Genomic DNA, 17,363 nt, shown 5'->3' with positions numbered 1-17,363 from the left:
ACATAGAAGGTATTTGCAGTGCTTTAGACCAGGGTTTCTCAAAGTGGGTGCTGTGATGCAAGTCCAGGTGCCGTAGAATACTTTGATTATATTTGGAATTTATCAATCACTTTAAGTATAGTTATCATTCCTAATGGAAACCTACCACAAAATGAAGTAGTGTAATTCAGGGGTACCGAAGTTTATAAAGTTATTTGGCTCAGGGGGTGCCCTGGGCCAAAACACTTTGAGAACCAATGCTTTAGACTTATTATAAGCTTAAAAATGGACATAATGCCTTCAAACATCACAGATTAGAAATGAATGGGTTATTTGAACTAACCCATAATAACCCAAATTTTGTTCTATGAAATAACTAAATTCATAGAAATACATTTCATAGAACCCTATGGTAAAAACGCTTTGGAATCTGGCAAGGGAACCCAATGCCAATTCACCTAAGTTTTTTAGGACTACAAACTGTTACAACTCTATAATGTTGACATACTGTACAGTACCCAGAGTGGCAATGTCAAGTTTGGATGTGTTCCAATTCCAAACTATTGTGAAAGGCACTGAAAAGCACATGGCTTTTCGCAAGTTGTCCAGAAAAGCATTTGCTCAATGAGGAACTCGCCACAAACGCTGTCAAACTGGAGGAGCTCCACTCGACTCGTTTACTATAAGAAGCACCAAAGTCTGGCGGAGGCTGGCCTTGTTGGCTCACTCCTTGGCAATCTAGCTCACTCCTCACATAACGTCCAAATTAGTCTCCCCCTCACCCCCAACAAAAAAAATAAAAAGACAAAAAGAAAGTCCATTACTATAGAATCATTCAATGAAGGGGTTGGGACCTCTACTCATCTCTTCTCTACTTCAATTTCCCTGCTTTCCCCCCCTCCTTCTATCTCTGGCTGTCTGTCTCGGCTTGAGATGTACTCTTTGTTCCTCTCTCTCTCTCTCTCTCTCTCTCTCTCTCTCTCTCTCTCTCTCTCTCTCTCTCTCTGACTCTCTGTGACCCTGTTTCTTTCGTCCCCCTGTCTCTATTCCTGTCTTGCCGTCTCTGTGTCTCTCTCGTCTTTGTGACTCCTCTGTCCGTCTCATTTCCCACCACGTGGAGACCGCTGAGAAGAAGGCAAAGAATCCCATCTCACAGAGACAAAAGCGTGGCCAGAATGAAGCAGCAGCCACACAGGAAGCTTTTCACTCTCTTTGGAATGTACCCAGCTTTGGCAAAGTCTAGGCATTGGCATAGGGCACAATGGCGCAGCTCAAAATCAGCCCAGCATGTTAGGGCTACCAGCGAGATCTCTATTATGCAAATCAGCGGAGTCTCTGTTGACAGTGTTACTATGGCCGCTGCAGGTCACCTCGTAGCTGGCCCACAGTGAACGTACAGTCGGCAGACAGTGTGAGTTTGTGAAATCTCCGCAGGGTGCAATTATATCTTTTGGGAAATGCTAAGTGGGTGTGGGATCTAAGGAACAGAAGAGCATGTCCAATTAGGTGCGAGGGAAGTCAGCTTGCATCATCTTACCGTGTTCAGGTCTAGACTGGTCTGCACCCACTCCTTGGCGTCATTGTATTCATCCATCAGTCCCATGATGTACAGTGTGTCCAGAGAGTCAATGATGGAGGCTCCTCTTAGGCCACCTGCAACACACACACAACACTTGTGTCAGTTGCATAATACTGTCAAATTATAGACAATTATAGACCTGCTTACGTCATACTCGGGGGTGAGAGAAACCCCACGCTGTCTGGGTGTCAAGTGGATCAGTTGCATAATGTTGTCAAATAAGCTCTATGCACAGCAGCCCTTTCAGAAAGAAATTGGGCATCTTACTGAGAGTACTACTATTACAGGTGTGTTACTCAGATTTACACACCTGTGAGGGGGAACCATGAGGTTACCCGAACCACACTTTGAGACCCACTGGTATAGCAGAGTGTTTCCAGTAAGCCAACATGCACAATATCAGAAGCCTGACTCTGTTTTACCAGAATGGAGCAGAACCTTAACTGTCAGGCCTACTTGTGGGGAATTTGCTAAATCAAGCTAAGGCTGGGGTTGCCATGGTAATCAATTGGCTCATTTGAGGCGCGGCCAGAGCCTTTTCTGGTGGTTCTGGACAACCACCTATCCGACTGACTCGACACCGGGCACTGCACTCCCTCGGGTCGTCTGTGACGCGTGTGTCGTTCAGTCCAACGGTTCTCAAGACACGTGGATTACAGACACACCTACTACATATATGATACAGTACATACAGTATATACAGTACGTGGAGAATCAATTAATTTATTGTAAGAAGATAAGTAAGGAAGTAAGGAAAAGTACAAAAGTACTGACATCCAAATATACTTAAAGTATCAAACGTACCCCAGTGACTATACGAGTGGCTACTTAACTGCTAAATGAGATAAGACCCTAGATAAGTGCGCGCACACAGCTTTCAAGTGTGCTCTCTATTACTGGAATCTCCCAGTAATCCAAAACATCAAAGTGCCTCAAACGATGAAGTGCCTAACTTCTGTGGGGATACTAAAGTTATAAATGGCACAGAAAACACATCTTCTGTCTGAAATATAATGATAATCATCATCATCATCATCATCATCAGATCAATCTCACACTCAAGTCTTTCTGAAATCAAACACAGGTGTATGTAAAATAAAAATGCATTGCTTTGATCTTCAGATATTTCACCATGGTGTGTGTGTGTGTGTGTGTGTGTGTGTGTGTGTGTGTGTGTGTGTGTGTGTGTGTGTGTGTGTGTGTGTGTGTGTGTGTGTGTGTGTGTGTGTGTGCGCATGCGTGTGTGTGTAGCCTGTGCGTGCGTGCGTGCGTGCGTGCGTGCGTGCGTGCGTGCGTGCGTGCGTGCGTGCGTGCGTGCGTGCGTGCGTGCGTGCGTGCGTGCGTGCGTGCGTGCGTGCGTGCGTTTGCTTGCTCATATCTCCTTCAAGTGACTCATTATGTTAAATGCACTTCATTTGGAGCTATTCAATTCCCTTGCCTCATCCCAGATGAGATGTGTTCAGACGCTTTTATTCCATCCCAGTGGCCTTATGTGAAAATGAATGGCCTATTTCATCCTCATATGAGCAAATAATATGCAAACTTGGCTGAGCCTAATAGGTGCATCTCTGCACAAAGGCAGCTCTCCTTAATGAATTACAGAGTCCTGGGGCAAATTACCATTTGGAAGTTTAATAACAGGGAGCGATGACAACGTGGGACTGTATGAATCAAACTCCTGCAGGACTTGTGAAGTAGACACATGCTGCATATCTGAAACCACGCTAAGCCAGCAGGTTGAAATTATAGAGAGCTGAAAAACACCTTTGTGATCCAACTTTCAACGCAACCAAATGTTGGGTACTGTGTCTGGCTGCACCGCCATGATGTAACCGCAAGCAACCTGGCACATCAAAGTATCCAATTCCTATGAGGGATCATTTTGATGCTCACATATGCAAATGGCAGTCCTTTGGGCAACCAAACACAGATGAAACAAAGAATCAGAATGCTGAGGAGCGCAGGGGCAATTTTACATGTCTTATCCTTTTTTTATTTCAAGTCCCATTGCTCTCTTTCTATTTGACAAAAAGCTGCCAGTTTGATCATAGACGGTTGGGTAGACGGTTGAAGTTTGTCTGATGTGTTCTAGGAAGATGAGCACAGACATCAAACACTCACCATCAAAAGTTTCAATTCTCAGTCCTGTATTTTCTCAAGCGTATTGTTTATGTAATCGCTTCCTGTCCTTATAAAGCACCCCCCAGAGACCCCCCCCCCCCCGGCTGTACAGTACACGTACGTCACGTCCACAGTGCCGTTGATGAGGTCAGCCGGGAGGTCAGAGGTAGCCTTGGACAGGAGTTAAAGTTCACACGGAACAAGTGTGAATGCAAAGATTTTCAACTACTGCAGCACCATTCCGCTTGATTTATATTCCGTCGTGTGATGGTGTCCAGTGCCATAAATAGCCAATCTACGAGCTCATAACGCGATGCATCACACCGTGATATCCATCACATGTGATGGATGGATATGAGTGCAGGCTTTAATGTAATGGTGTATGGGAAAACATTGGCCTAAGCCTTCTATATCTCACCAACGCCTTTCATAATGAATACCTATCAGCACAGACGTACTCTTCTCACCACTTTGTTCCCCGGATAAATGGCCGTACGCCATTCTACAGACCCACAGAGGGTGCCGTGACACTCGATTAGCACCTCGATGGTAAAACCATTAATGGGGTAAGCGTCAGAGTGCTAAACATCTCCCCAACTCGTCTGCTCCCCCTTTGCTCCAGCTACTCAACTTCAGCTGAGCCTAGCCTGACGGGCATTTCACCTCACACACAGTGAGAGGACAATGTTAGCCCGGAGCCTGATATACTGTGTGTGAACACCACCAGAATGATTTGCACATGCTGTTAACACATCAGTATGCACACATGTACACTCACTCAGCATGACTTTCTTTTTATGCTACAAAATAAAAAATGTGGAGACTGGTTTAATTCCTCCACGGTGCCTCCGGCTTGGACGAGCGCTCCAATGAACATAATCGACCATGTTCGCAGGTGGGAACGAAGCCCACGAGGGCGTTCTCTGTCGCTGCACTAGCGACGCTTATTGAGCCAACCAATAAGCGTCGCTAGTGCAGCGACAGAGAACACCCGTCAGGGTGCCGGGGACAGCATTACGACTGATAGCTCTATGCCCTCCGGGTGAAACTCCTCTCTGTCAGGTGAAAGGAAGTGGCTGGTGACTCTATGTGTGTCAGAGGACACATCATGTGGTTGTTTCCAGTCTCCACCAGTGGTTCTCAACCTGGGGGACGCGAGCCCTCGGGGGGTCTCCAAATGATTCTGGGGGGTCCCCAGATAATTGTCTTTCCAACACGCTAAACCCGCTATTTGTTTTAAATGTTTAATTCGCCGTTTTTGTATGACTTTTATGAAAATCCGGCTTTTTCGCAGACATTGTGACGATGCTGATGCGTTATGATGACATAACCGGAAATAGACCTATAACTGGCTTGCAAGGGCTTCTGGGAAACTGACTCCAATGCAAAGTGAACAAGGGGGTATGGACAATCTTGGCTCACTCTGTTTGTGAGTCGCATCACGGAAGTGGCTTATGTGTCGCTCAATAACAAACGATGGGACTATTTTCAGCCAGATAATCATGATACGGAACTAGAATTACGATGCATTGACTCTCCAAAGGTAACTATAAACATCGGCAGCGACCGTAACTTCTTAAGTTAATTACGGCAATAAAGGTCTTAATGGTTATATCTGGTTTCAGTATTTATTTATGATGTATTTTCTGTATTATTAAGGTTATTGTAGAGGTCAATTTGTATTGGGGTGGGGACCGGGGCGGGGGTCGCGATACATGGCAAAATAATTTCCGGGGGTCCCCAGCCAAAAACGTTGAGAACCCCTGGTCTAAACCCTCAAAACGACCAAGAGTAGGAGACTACAGAGACTGTATGAAAATGGAGGAAATGGGCAAAGACTAAATTAGGGAGAAAATAAAAAACAACTGAATAACTGAGGGAGAATGAGTGTGTGTGTGTGTGTGTGGGGGGGGGGGGGGTAACTTGTCAGCCAATATGAACCTGGCCTGGTTTGAATAGCAAAGCAAATTACTTTTATTTTGCCCAATGTGCAACCCTGTCTCTAGTTGAAGACAAATGGCATGGCTGGGGACCGAGAGGAGGGGCGTAATCAGATAGCTAATGCCCCTTGGTTCCCCCACACCCTAGGTAGCTATCTGCGGTCGTCAGCGAGGCGGCGGAGCGTGGAAAAATTCCTATTGAAAGCAGCACCAAAGCACAGATGATTGATTGACTGTGAGGAGGAAAGGAGCAGATCAATCCATCATGGCGTACTCCCTTGGCTCTCACGGGCCAAACCCCAAACAGGGACCTTATTTATTTCAAGAGCCCTGCGCCGGTAGCAGTTCGCCCAGGGGGTAACCCTGGCCGATGGGCCAAGAAAAAAGGGTAATAGGAAGGAATTATTGTGCATATACAGTCAGTGGTGGCCAGCCACTGCACAAGTACCCCCCCATGCATTGAACCACTGCAGACAAATCTCACTCGATTATCATGCAGAGGAATACTGTACGTTTGATGTATCGTAACACAAGATTCTCCCTGTACTCGCTAAGACATCAGTCCCTTCCCTGTAATGGCTGACAACAGAAAGTTTTTTCACCCCTTTCTTTCTTTTTTTAAGAACATTACTCTCCATTATGGTACATCATGGGTCAAAGAATAGTAGTGTAGCATCAGTGGATCAGTTACCAAGCACGCTCAGGCACATGCATCTTCAACACACACAGTTTGCTTGGGATCTCTCAGATGTTTAAAGCTATGAGTTACAGTACTATGATGTACAGAATTAGACTGATTATAGATTGTGTTATACGCCATTACAGACTTCGAATTAACAGGAGAAAGAACCTAAAATCCACACCAATCCTGCCATAATTAAATGTAATTAAATAATTAAAACTGAGAAACTGGATTATTTCATAAAAAATTGCTTATCTGCAGTCATACATTTGTTTGTGTTTCCTCTGCTAGCTGATATACATAACGTGATTGAAGGATTAATAGAATAAAACGTCAGATCAGACATTCTAATCACGAAGGTCTGAAAAGCATTCTGTAAGTATCCAGAGCTGATTAAAAATATAGTGGAGCAAAAATATCACTATAATTATCTCAGTGTTAATTTCAACTGACATGAATAAACTAATATCTCCTCTTCAGTGTGTGTGTGTGTGTGTGTGTGTGTGTGTGTGTGTGTGTGTGTGTGTGCGCGTGCGCGCGAGCGTGCTTCAGTGTGTTCATGTTTGTGCGTGCTTGTGTGTGTGTGTGTGGGGGGGGGGGGGGGGGCGTGCACACAGAGCACATAGAAAGCCATCTCAGAGACATTGGCCAGTGGATGTTCATTTATCTTAGCTCATGGCGCTTGGTAGTCAGTGTGGGTCAGGTGCAGGGTTGCGTTAGACATCCTGAGTCCACATGATCAATCACTCACCGTGTATGTTGTGTGTCGCCATATTACAGGCCCTGCTCTCTCTCTCTCTCTCTCTCTCTCTCTCTCTCTCTCTCTCTCTCTCTCTCTCTCTCTCTCTCTCTCTCTCTCTCTCTCTCTCTTTTTCTCTCTCTCTCTCCATCACTCTCAATTTCTTTTTCTCACTCCCCTCCACTACATATACTACTGTACAGTATACACACACACACACACACACACACACACACACACACACACACACACACACACACACACACACACACACACACACACACACACACGTACACACCATTGATGTATCTGTAGCAATATATAGCATTCCCTGCTTGTTTCGATGAAACATCCACACCAAGACTTTCCCAGGTACATCTATTCATCTTAGACTACCTTCCCTCAGACCCTCAGCAGATGTCGCCTCTACCTAGAAGGCAGCACAATCTAATTTAGCCGACATATGGGCTGACTTTGATAACATGTCATCGGATGACTTCCACCGTCTGTAAACGGATGCAATATAGTGCAATTTAACTGGGCAAACCGCAATAACCAGTGCTGAGTGACGGGCCTTTTTGAGACAGCCCCGGGGAGAGGGAGTTAAATCAGAAGCACACATTGCTAATTTCGGCTGCCATCGTGTGTAATTAAGGCCCTCTGACTTCAATCGGCGGAACAAATAAAACGGTATGGAGGTGGTCGATGAAGCACCGACACATACGGTACCCCTCTCCACCAACGTCATGCTATAATCACTAGAGACTCCAGGAATCTCACTAATTATTCCACTCTGTTACAGACAGTTGTCTACATGCAATTATCAATCACCCCAGCAACTGTTACTGCTAATACTACCTGGCAACAGAGACAGTTTAAGTGTGTGTGCAGCTAAGGGGGGTAGGGGGTGAGGGCCAGGTTGACGGGCCCATGTGTCCACTCGCATAATGGTGATGGGTAGTAGACGCAGAACTAACGATCAACTAGTGGAGTGGTGAGTGGACTTCTGATTGAGAGCATGGATTAAACATTGTAAACCCTGTTTCTAAATAGGCTATACAATACACGTCTGCATATTTTAATTGTGTGCCTGTGCGTGTGCACGCAGCCGCGCATATGTCTTATGGGGTGTCCCCCCACTTCTAAAAGTACCACTCACTACAACACTGGGATGGAGCGAAGGGCTGAAGTGGGAGAAAGTGAGTTCAGTGAACCGAGCGTCACAGGCAGGGGGACAAAAGGTTAATGAGGGAAACAGAGATGTGGTAAGCGTCATGACCATCAATCAAGGCTGACTTTTGTGGGAGGGTGGAATACCAATGGTGCACTTTAGTCACCTTGATGAGACACATCGAGGGGTGTCGATAACGGAAGACGAGGGAAAGTCAGCTTGATTGAGTCCGACTGAAGATGCGCTCCCTTCAGGAATGCGTGCTTTCCTACTCAGGTCAGCCAGGTTTTTCTCTGAGCTTTTCAGACCTTTGCAGTTCTGGGTGTGCAAAAACCTCAAAGTCATCAACACTTTTGTGACTCCTCGGCCCAAAGGTCTTGGCAGGCGCCCAAAGACAGGCCAGTGGAGGCAGAGGCAGAGGCACTATCAGGGACTCCTTATACAGAAACCTCCTGTCTGACATTGCACATAAAAGCTACTTAGCTGCTGCAGGCTGTGAGGAGGGAGCCTAATCCTTCCGATTATCATTCTAAACCTGTGTTTTACCACCCACTGCCCTCAAAGAATAAAGGTTCAAATACTGTATGAAGCTCATTAGGGTCATTGAGCCGTTGCTTTAAATCCATGTCTCCACATTTGTTCTCTTTCCAGTGGACGAAATGGACATTCAAGGCAGCAGTAGCCAGTTTACCTCTCTCATGCATCACTAACAACTTGTGAATTTATGTAGAAGTTACTAGTCATTGAGTCTCCCATAATGGACTTCTAAAATGGAAAACGTAATGCCAGATATGATATACAGTGAAAATGCACTTGCTCAATATGGTTCCAATGGTAAAAACCTCTCCATTAAAAAAGATTTTTACCTCTCCATTAAAAAAGATATATATATATATATATATATATATACCTATATGTATATATATATAGGCTATATTATTTTTTTATTATAATTTATTTTTTATTTTTTACACAAATCTTTGTCAGATAAAAACAGTTAGACACGACATACTCAATTTCCCATTATTGCAGTTTTGCACCCTGCAACGTCTGTTGCATTGATGTGAGCCATCAAATCTCGATATTTTCCTTCGAGCAGAAAAAAAAAGCCGCATTTGAATAAAAGTGCTGCCGCTGGCCTCAGAGTCAGCGCTGTATCGAGCCGCCTGTTTACTGAGACACATTATTTAAATAGTCAGACAGTGGGGAGTTGACCCTATGGGACAGAGCTTCCCAGCAGCTTTGTACTGCATATCTATCTAATGGGTGTGTCTGAGTATGTGCGTGCATGCTTGCATGCATGTGTGTCGGCGAGTACATGTGTTGGTGTGAGTGCGTGTGCATGGCATTGTGTGAGAGTGTGTGTACGTGTCTGTGACATTGATGTAGCATCCCTGTCTAGACGCTTCCCGGCCCCACTGCAGTGCCTGAAACAGGCACTCTGGTGGCGAGTTCTGCAAAATACCAATGTGTAGTATAGTCAAAGGCATGCCTGCGAGAGGGATTAACTATGGAAACCATGCCTTTTTGAATGGAGAGGTAAAAATTGGAACCACAGGCCAGGGGACATTAACAGCCACTGGGCTCTTTTTCTGTTCTTCTCCCTCTCGCCAAAGTTATGGTAATCACACAACCGCGCACACAAGCAAGATGTGGCCAATATACAGAAATGGTGTTTCATGCCCTCGGGTCCGACAGCACTATAGCCCTGGCAGTGAGGAAGGAATGAGAACTTGAGAGTGAGAGCGAATTGATAGATCAAGTCACATTAAAGATCAGAGTAAAAATATATTTGCTCCATTATGCAAACCTGGAGAAGAGAGGAAACTTGTGAAGGAGAGCAAGGAGCTTTAGTTTAAGAAGCATTTTCTCATCTCTGAGGGCGCATGTCACACAGGGCTACAGGCAAAACCATGTCACAACAACACTGACTTCTCATTTACATCCCTGGCAGCATCATTAATATTTTGATGCAGCAGGCTTTAATGAATGCTGATTTTAATTGCCTCCCTTATTATATTGTTTTTTTCTTCTTCTTTTCATTTCTAGGTGTTATACTTTAGTTTTTTCCCCCCCAAACTGTCATTAAGATTCAAATTAGCTGGGTTACCATGGCTGTGTTTTGGATTAGAATTGTAGATTAATATTTGTTTTAATATGGCTGAGGATTTAATGCAACCGAACCCTTTAAGGCTTTAAGACCATATGTAATTAAATATGCAGAGTGTAATCAATCCTTTGAGTGTGGCGTGCACACACACACACACACACACACACACACACACACACACACACACACACACACACACACACACACACACACACACACACACACACACACACACACACACACACACACAGCCGATCATCAAACTTTGATCCAACATGTGGATACATGCACAGACACACTGTGCAGACATGATTAGAGAAGTTCCAGTCTTGCAGACACACGCACACAGGGTCACGTCAATCTAATTGATGAAATCTAATTTGCCACTCTGAGAGAGCGTGGTGTGATGGCGCTGTAGCCCTGTCTGATATGACAGCCTCTCGGATGACATTACAGACCGCACACAGCATTCTCAAACCCCACCCTCACCGAAAGCCTCTGACGCGTCGGTCGATACGCACTCAAGCACAGTGGTGGTGGTGGTGGCAAAGTCATCACTCATCATACATGTGATGCTCTATGAGACCACACAACCTGATTGGAAATGACAAGAGACGCTACAGGCCCTGATTGGCTAGCTAATAAAGACACTCAACCGTGATGCCGTGCAGACAGATTTAACGAACCGTGACGACTTGTAAGGAAAATAACCGAGGCAGAACAAGAAACAAAATGCTGATATTTAAGTCCACATTCTCTGTAATTGACAGGCCATCTTGATGCTGATCCAGGTTCGGAAGGATGAATCCTGCATTGATTTGCTGGCCCGGGGGTTTCAGTTATAGCCTCTATATAAATCCGAGCGTACTGTAGCATCTGCCATTTATCCCGGAGATTAAACCAGGCAGGCATGCCATCCTGTCAGGCAGACTTTATCTCATCTGCATGGAGCTGGCTAGTTTGCTACTTGCCACCTGAGTAATGTTCAAGCCGGCCAATTAAAGGGAGCTGGAATAACCTGTTGATAAAGAGCAACCGTCAGCTGGAGAAATTAAAGCAGCCGTCTTTAAAGAGCAGCCTTTCCCCGCATCATTAGCACAGGCACACTGGTGGTGCTTTGAGGAAAGGGTTTGTACTGTATGTCATCTGCATCTACCTGTATGTGTATCTGTGCATTAGTACATTAGTGTGTCGGTGTGTTTGTGTGCGTGCATGCGTCGAGAGAGAGAGAGAGAGAGAGAGAGAGAGAGAGAGAGAGAAGAAGACGAAGAATACGTGTTTGTGTAAGGTATACTATACAGTACACTATGTGTCTGTTTCTTGTAAAGTAAGTGTTGTAGTATGTGTGTAACAGCATGTTCATGTGGGTATTGTAAAGGGTGTATTTATATTGCGCCTTTATCCAAAAAAAATCAGTGGCCTTTACATTCACCAATTCACACATACATTCACATATTGACGGCAGAGGAAACCATGCAAGGCATCCAACCTGCTCATTGAGTGCGGTTCGGGAACCATCCAATTCCCAAGCAGCGGATCTACCTCCACTGCCGCCCGGCACAGTAGCTTAGGAGGTAGGTATCCATGTCAATCTAAACACAAACTACCAGTAAGACGCCCTGAGGGCGAGAAGCAACCTCGCCGCGTGCACGCATCCGCCTGGGTGACGGAAGACTGCTATGGAAGCATAACGCTGCCACTGCTGGGCCATATATGGAGTGTGTCTTGAGTGTATAGGGTTTGATGAGGTCAGATCAACATATGGAATGTCAGATCAGGTGCCATCTTGCACACAAGTAGGCCATACATGGCCTACAATCCCTGATTGGCAAAGGGGACCACCAAAAATGCACAATCCCTGATTGGCCGAGGCAGTCACCAACATACGCAGCCGAAAACAGACTTGCGCGCTCTGCTTGCGCAAGTAATTATGCTGGCATTGATGATCTACCAAGAAGACCCAATATCTTCCAAATTGGGGAAATATGAATCATTACACTGTCCTAATCAATCTGGAGACAGCCCATTTACGGACCACTTACCTATCTATTAGCATGCACTCTAGTCTAGTATGTTCTCTCTCTCTCTCTCTCTCTCTCTCTCTCTCTCTCTCTCTCTCTCTCTCTCTCTCTCTCTCTCAATTCAATTCAATTCAATTCAATTCAATTCAATTCAATTCAATTCAATTCAATTCAATTCAATTCAATTCAATTCAATTCAATTCAACAGGCTTTATTGGCCTCTCTCACCTACAATTTTACAGTCAATTACAGGGAGAATGCAAACTTTTGGATGTTCTTGCAGAGTTGAATTTGAAATAGGTGACCTGAAAAGCTCAATATCAACCTCTATTTAACTTTCCCTGTCACTCCATCTGCTGTTTGTTGTTCCAGGAATGCCGGGGGCTGTCTGCTCTATTAGGCCTGCTCCCCTCTCTCCATCTTAAAGGGACACTTCACCCTTTTTGCAAAACAATATGTTAATGACGTTTAGAAGATTTACTTTCCTGGGGGTCTTTATGTGTGTAATATGTGGTTTTAGATATTTTAGATTTTAGCAGTGAGCCCAGTGTCTCTGATGTCATGGACACTGGGCTCACTTCCTTCCTGGACTACAATTCCCATAATGCTTTGGTGCACTGATCCTCCTTGTGGATAAGGAGCAGGCTGTCTTACAACATGTAGTCCAGGAAGTAAGTGAGCCCAGTGTCCATGACATCAGAGACACTGGGCTCACTGCTAAAATCTAAAATATCTAAAACTACAAATTACACACATAAAGACACCCAGGAAAGTGTTCTAAATCTTCTAAACGTCATAAACATATATTATTTTGCAAAAAGCGTGAAGTTTCCCTTAACCCTTAGAAGATGAAAGACGCCAATTGGCGTCTTCATCAGAATTCCGTAAATGATCAATGACGCCAATTGGCGTCTTCACAGTTTTTGATGAATCTAAACATATTAATATGCTCCGAAGCGCTGTTTAAATTCCTGAGCTTATATTCCAACTACATTACCCAGAAAACCCGTGTCACGTGACACACGTGTACGTGTTGCCATTGGAAGCTGGTCCCACCCCCTGTAAACAGTGGGGGCAGAGGGAGTCTTCATAGTTATCATTGTTTTGCCTGTTTGCCGTCTCGCCCGAGCGATTTTCTAGCAGAAAAAGTTGAAAGCAGTACTATTTATTTGAGCGAGTTTTGTGGTAGTAGTATTGATCCATACGCGTCCCAGTCGCCTTCTCCAGGCGGAGTAGCCCTGGTCCAGTGCTTACAGCGAGACTCGCTGCTCCCTCCCTCCTTTTTTCATTGTCTCCCCATCGTCGTCCGATGAGCTATACCGGGAAACCATTGAAGAAGACGATCAACCCGGAATGTTTTGAGGTAATCTTATTGTAGAAAATGCCCTTCTATAGTGATCAGAAATCATAAGATGATCGCTACAAATAGATGCTTGGATAATTACTACTACTAGTCAGATCATGACGCCAGAATGACTCACCACGATGGCCCCCAGCCATTAGCCAGCACCGAAGGTGCTGGCTAATGGTGTTGGTCGGTGCATTGGTGCTGGCTAAGGGCTGGAGGGGGGGTTGGTGTTGATCGGTTGGTTGGTGCAGTACAAATGTATCGTAGCAGGCATGCACGCATGGCAGTACAAGTATTTTATATTGTAGCGTGCCTTATAGGCGATCTGATCTTTAGAGTAATGTTCGCTCCTTTTATTTACTGTCTACAAAGACGGAGAACAAACATGCATCGTTTACTGAAGCAACGCGTGGTTATGATGACGTTGCTACAAGGATCGGAGGGGGGACGGGGAGTGAAGCTAACAGTAGCGTATTATATAAGATCTGTATGACGTTTCATTGACGTCTGAGCTTGCATGATAATTGCATTCATTGTATATTCTATACAATCATGATTGTACATTGTTTAGTGTGTCTCCGTGTGATGATGATGATGACGATGATGTCAGATAGCCTACGTCCCCCCCCCCCCCCAACTGGCTATTGGCCGGGCTGACTACAGCTAAATGTTTATTTTTTATATATTTAGAACTGGCATCAGATGAGGAGGATGATGATGATGATGATGATGATGATGAAGACGAAGAGTCAAGACTGCGATGGAGTTCTCCGACACTGAACCGGATGCATTCATTCATTTCAGTTGTTGTTTTTTTTAAATTTAGCCTACACACACACACACCGTCAAGAACAACTGGAATGCAGTGGTTTGGGGACACTGGGGAGTTTGGGGACAACTGTTTTGTATGTAGGCCTATTTATTTTCTGTAATATTTATTATAATTGTATTATGTTAGTCATAAAAAATAAAAGACAAGCTTTTACAATGAGTTAGACCTGTCATGGCTATTTTGTTCACTAGTCTGAGGTTTATGGTTTGACTAAGCGAGTTTCAACTGTGATTTACTCTGTAACGGTAGATGGTAAGAACCCAATTTTTTTGTTATAATACAGTATACATTCAAGTCTATATTTTGATACATATCATGGGCACAAAGTCATATCAAAACAATGTCCTTGGATGAGTTTTTTATCAAAACTGTTTCTTCACAACAGGTTTTTGAGATACATGCATGAATAGACACGGTACTGGTAAGACTATGTAAACATGGTATATATCAAAATGTGCGTTAGAATGTCTAATTTTACCCCAAAAAAGAATTGAGTTTATATGATGTTCCATTTCAGAGCTAGGGGGACTTTTAGCTGGATAGGTCAGATTGATCATGACTGACCATGCTATTTATAGATGGCAAAATATCTACAGTGGTACATGTGAGAAACTTTTTATTTTATTTTAATTGAACTAGACAACTCACCCTTTAAAATGAGATATTGCATGGCTATGTACGCCCAGCAGAAAAAAAGTTATTTAGAAAATAAAACTTCAACCGGTCATAACTTTTTTTGTTGTCCTAGAAACACTACCCAGTGTAAATGCAGGCTCTTTTAAATGGCTTCCAACACCACAACTAAACATTTTATCAACTCAGTTCATTTTTTTCCTGGAAGCAGACAAGCCAAGCTTTCTCTGAAGGTCTTTCGTTGTCACACATTCACAGCAGAGAATTTTCAATAAATCATTCAAAAACGCCATTCTGCCATAGAGAAGTCTAAAAACTATATAGAAATCCATGAAACTCTCAAAGAGTTAAGTGTGGCCCACTCCACTCCTGCCCACTCTGAGTGGAGAAACATCCCGCCAACGCCAATGCCATCCACACTCTACCCACATTCAGACTCAGAGAGCAGCCTGATTTGCTACAGATAGCTGCGGTCATGGGACAGGTGAAAGACCTTCTCTGCACATAAATTTGCTGAGGGATGATGGAGATTGACACTGACTGGTTCAGCCAGGAGAGAAAGAGGACAGGAGGGAGAACAGAAATACACACACACACACACACATACACACACACACACACACACACACACACACACACACACACACACACACACACACACACACACACACACACACACACACACACACACAGTGTGAGTGAGAGGGAGAGAGAGAGTGTGTGTGTGTGTGTGTGTGTGTGTGTGTGTGTGTGTGTGTGTGTGTGTGTGTGTGTGTGTGTGTGTGTGTGTGTGTGTGTGTGTGTGTGTGTGTGTGTGTGTGTGCATGCGTGTGTGTGTGTGTGTGTGTGCAGTCTAGTGTAAAGTACGTGTGTGTGTTTGAGATACTGCAGTGTGCAGAGGTGGAACACTACTAGTCAGTCAGACCCCCCTCGCTACACTGCGGCTCTAAAGCTGCCAAGCATGATGCTCCCACAGAAAGGTTTCTGCTGTGTGGGCTGCCAATGTGTGGGGAGTGAGAAGAAAAAGCACAAATGTGAGAACAGCGGAGGCCCAGACGGGAAGGGAATAGTTCAGAATGGAAGCATAGGTTTTTGGCAGTGTTATTTTCTGCCGAGGACGACTGAGAGTGCTGAAAATTAAGTTTGGAGACAAGAGACACAGACCTTCCTAAATGTTCCTTTTGTGTCCTAGCACGCAGGACAGACGGGGAATTCAAAACGCTAACAGGTGAGCAAAGGTGGATTAACGTCACTGTGGACAGCCTCACAGATGATGGTTGAGAACACGTTAGCACTTATTAGCGGACGGCAAGCTATTGTGACTGAGCTAGTAAAACTTTTAGGTGAGAGTGGAAGGCTGACAAGCGGACAATGAAGTTTAAGTATATTAATAGTCCCTTAAAAAAAGTCAATTAAGCAAAGATCTGCTCCTTAATGACACAGCGAGCTTAAGAGCTTGGCAAGCGAAACGTGTGATTAAAGGAGCCAACACAATATTAACGTTTTTTGATTTAGTCGGTTTTAAAATGGCACAAATAATTTATAGAGCAAGACTGCTTCCTTGCAACATACAAAAACGGTTTAAGGATAGGGATGGTAGGTATGAGTTAAGAGGGAGGCTAAACGTAGAACAACTAAGTGTTTATTGTTTAATAATACAAGGTAATACAAGGTTAGTACTACATTGAAAAGTATGTGTATTTCTGTTTGTGGTGCAAGGTGTGGAATGGCTTGTCTGAGACTATTAAGCAAAGTATACATTTTATGCAATAAAAAAAAGTACTGGACAAATACTGAATGGAATGATTGATGGATTCATTGAACAAATGTATCAATGTGTTCAAATGTAGGATTGATAGAATTGGGATCTACTGATTGTAGTACATTATGGATTTATGTTTTGTTTTTGTATTGATTTGTTTGTTTGTTAGGATTGTTCCACATTCTTCTTTCTTGTTAAAATGTGCAGAATGGCATGTCACAGGCTGCAACAATGTCATCGCCCGGAAATCCAACCCACCATGACTCGCAAACTATGTCACTGTCGGTAGATGACTTGATGTAAGAACCAGTGCTCACAGGATCACTAGAGCTGATCCGACCCTTGCACTCGTATTCATCAGCCTGTGTTTGAATCATTACAGTAGAATACCAGTACAATCCATTTTAATCCTCCCATTTCTTCATACATTTTGTAAACCAGACTTT

At 44.1% G+C, this 17,363-nt stretch overlaps 1 protein-coding gene across 2 annotated transcripts in view; it reads right to left on the bottom strand.

Annotated features, from left to right (window-relative positions):
* The window catches only part of LOC306925293 (mannosyl-oligosaccharide 1,2-alpha-mannosidase IA), a 249,564-nt gene that overhangs the window by 96,240 nt on the left and 135,961 nt on the right, over positions 1 to 17,363 (bottom strand). For both annotated transcript variants that reach the window (XM_079504034.1, XM_079504033.1), the window contains exon 3: positions 1,517 to 1,632. In XM_079504034.1, the coding sequence (XP_079360160.1) occupies positions 1,517 to 1,632 (116 nt within the window). The remainder of the gene's footprint in view (positions 1 to 1,516; positions 1,633 to 17,363) is intronic.

Source organism: Electrona antarctica (genome assembly GCF_951216825.1).
Source record: "Electrona antarctica genome assembly, chromosome: 6".
NCBI lineage: Eukaryota > Metazoa > Chordata > Actinopteri > Myctophiformes > Myctophidae > Electrona > Electrona antarctica.
Note: the sequence above shows the minus strand (reverse complement) of the source record. Positions and strands in the feature narration are given on the sequence as shown.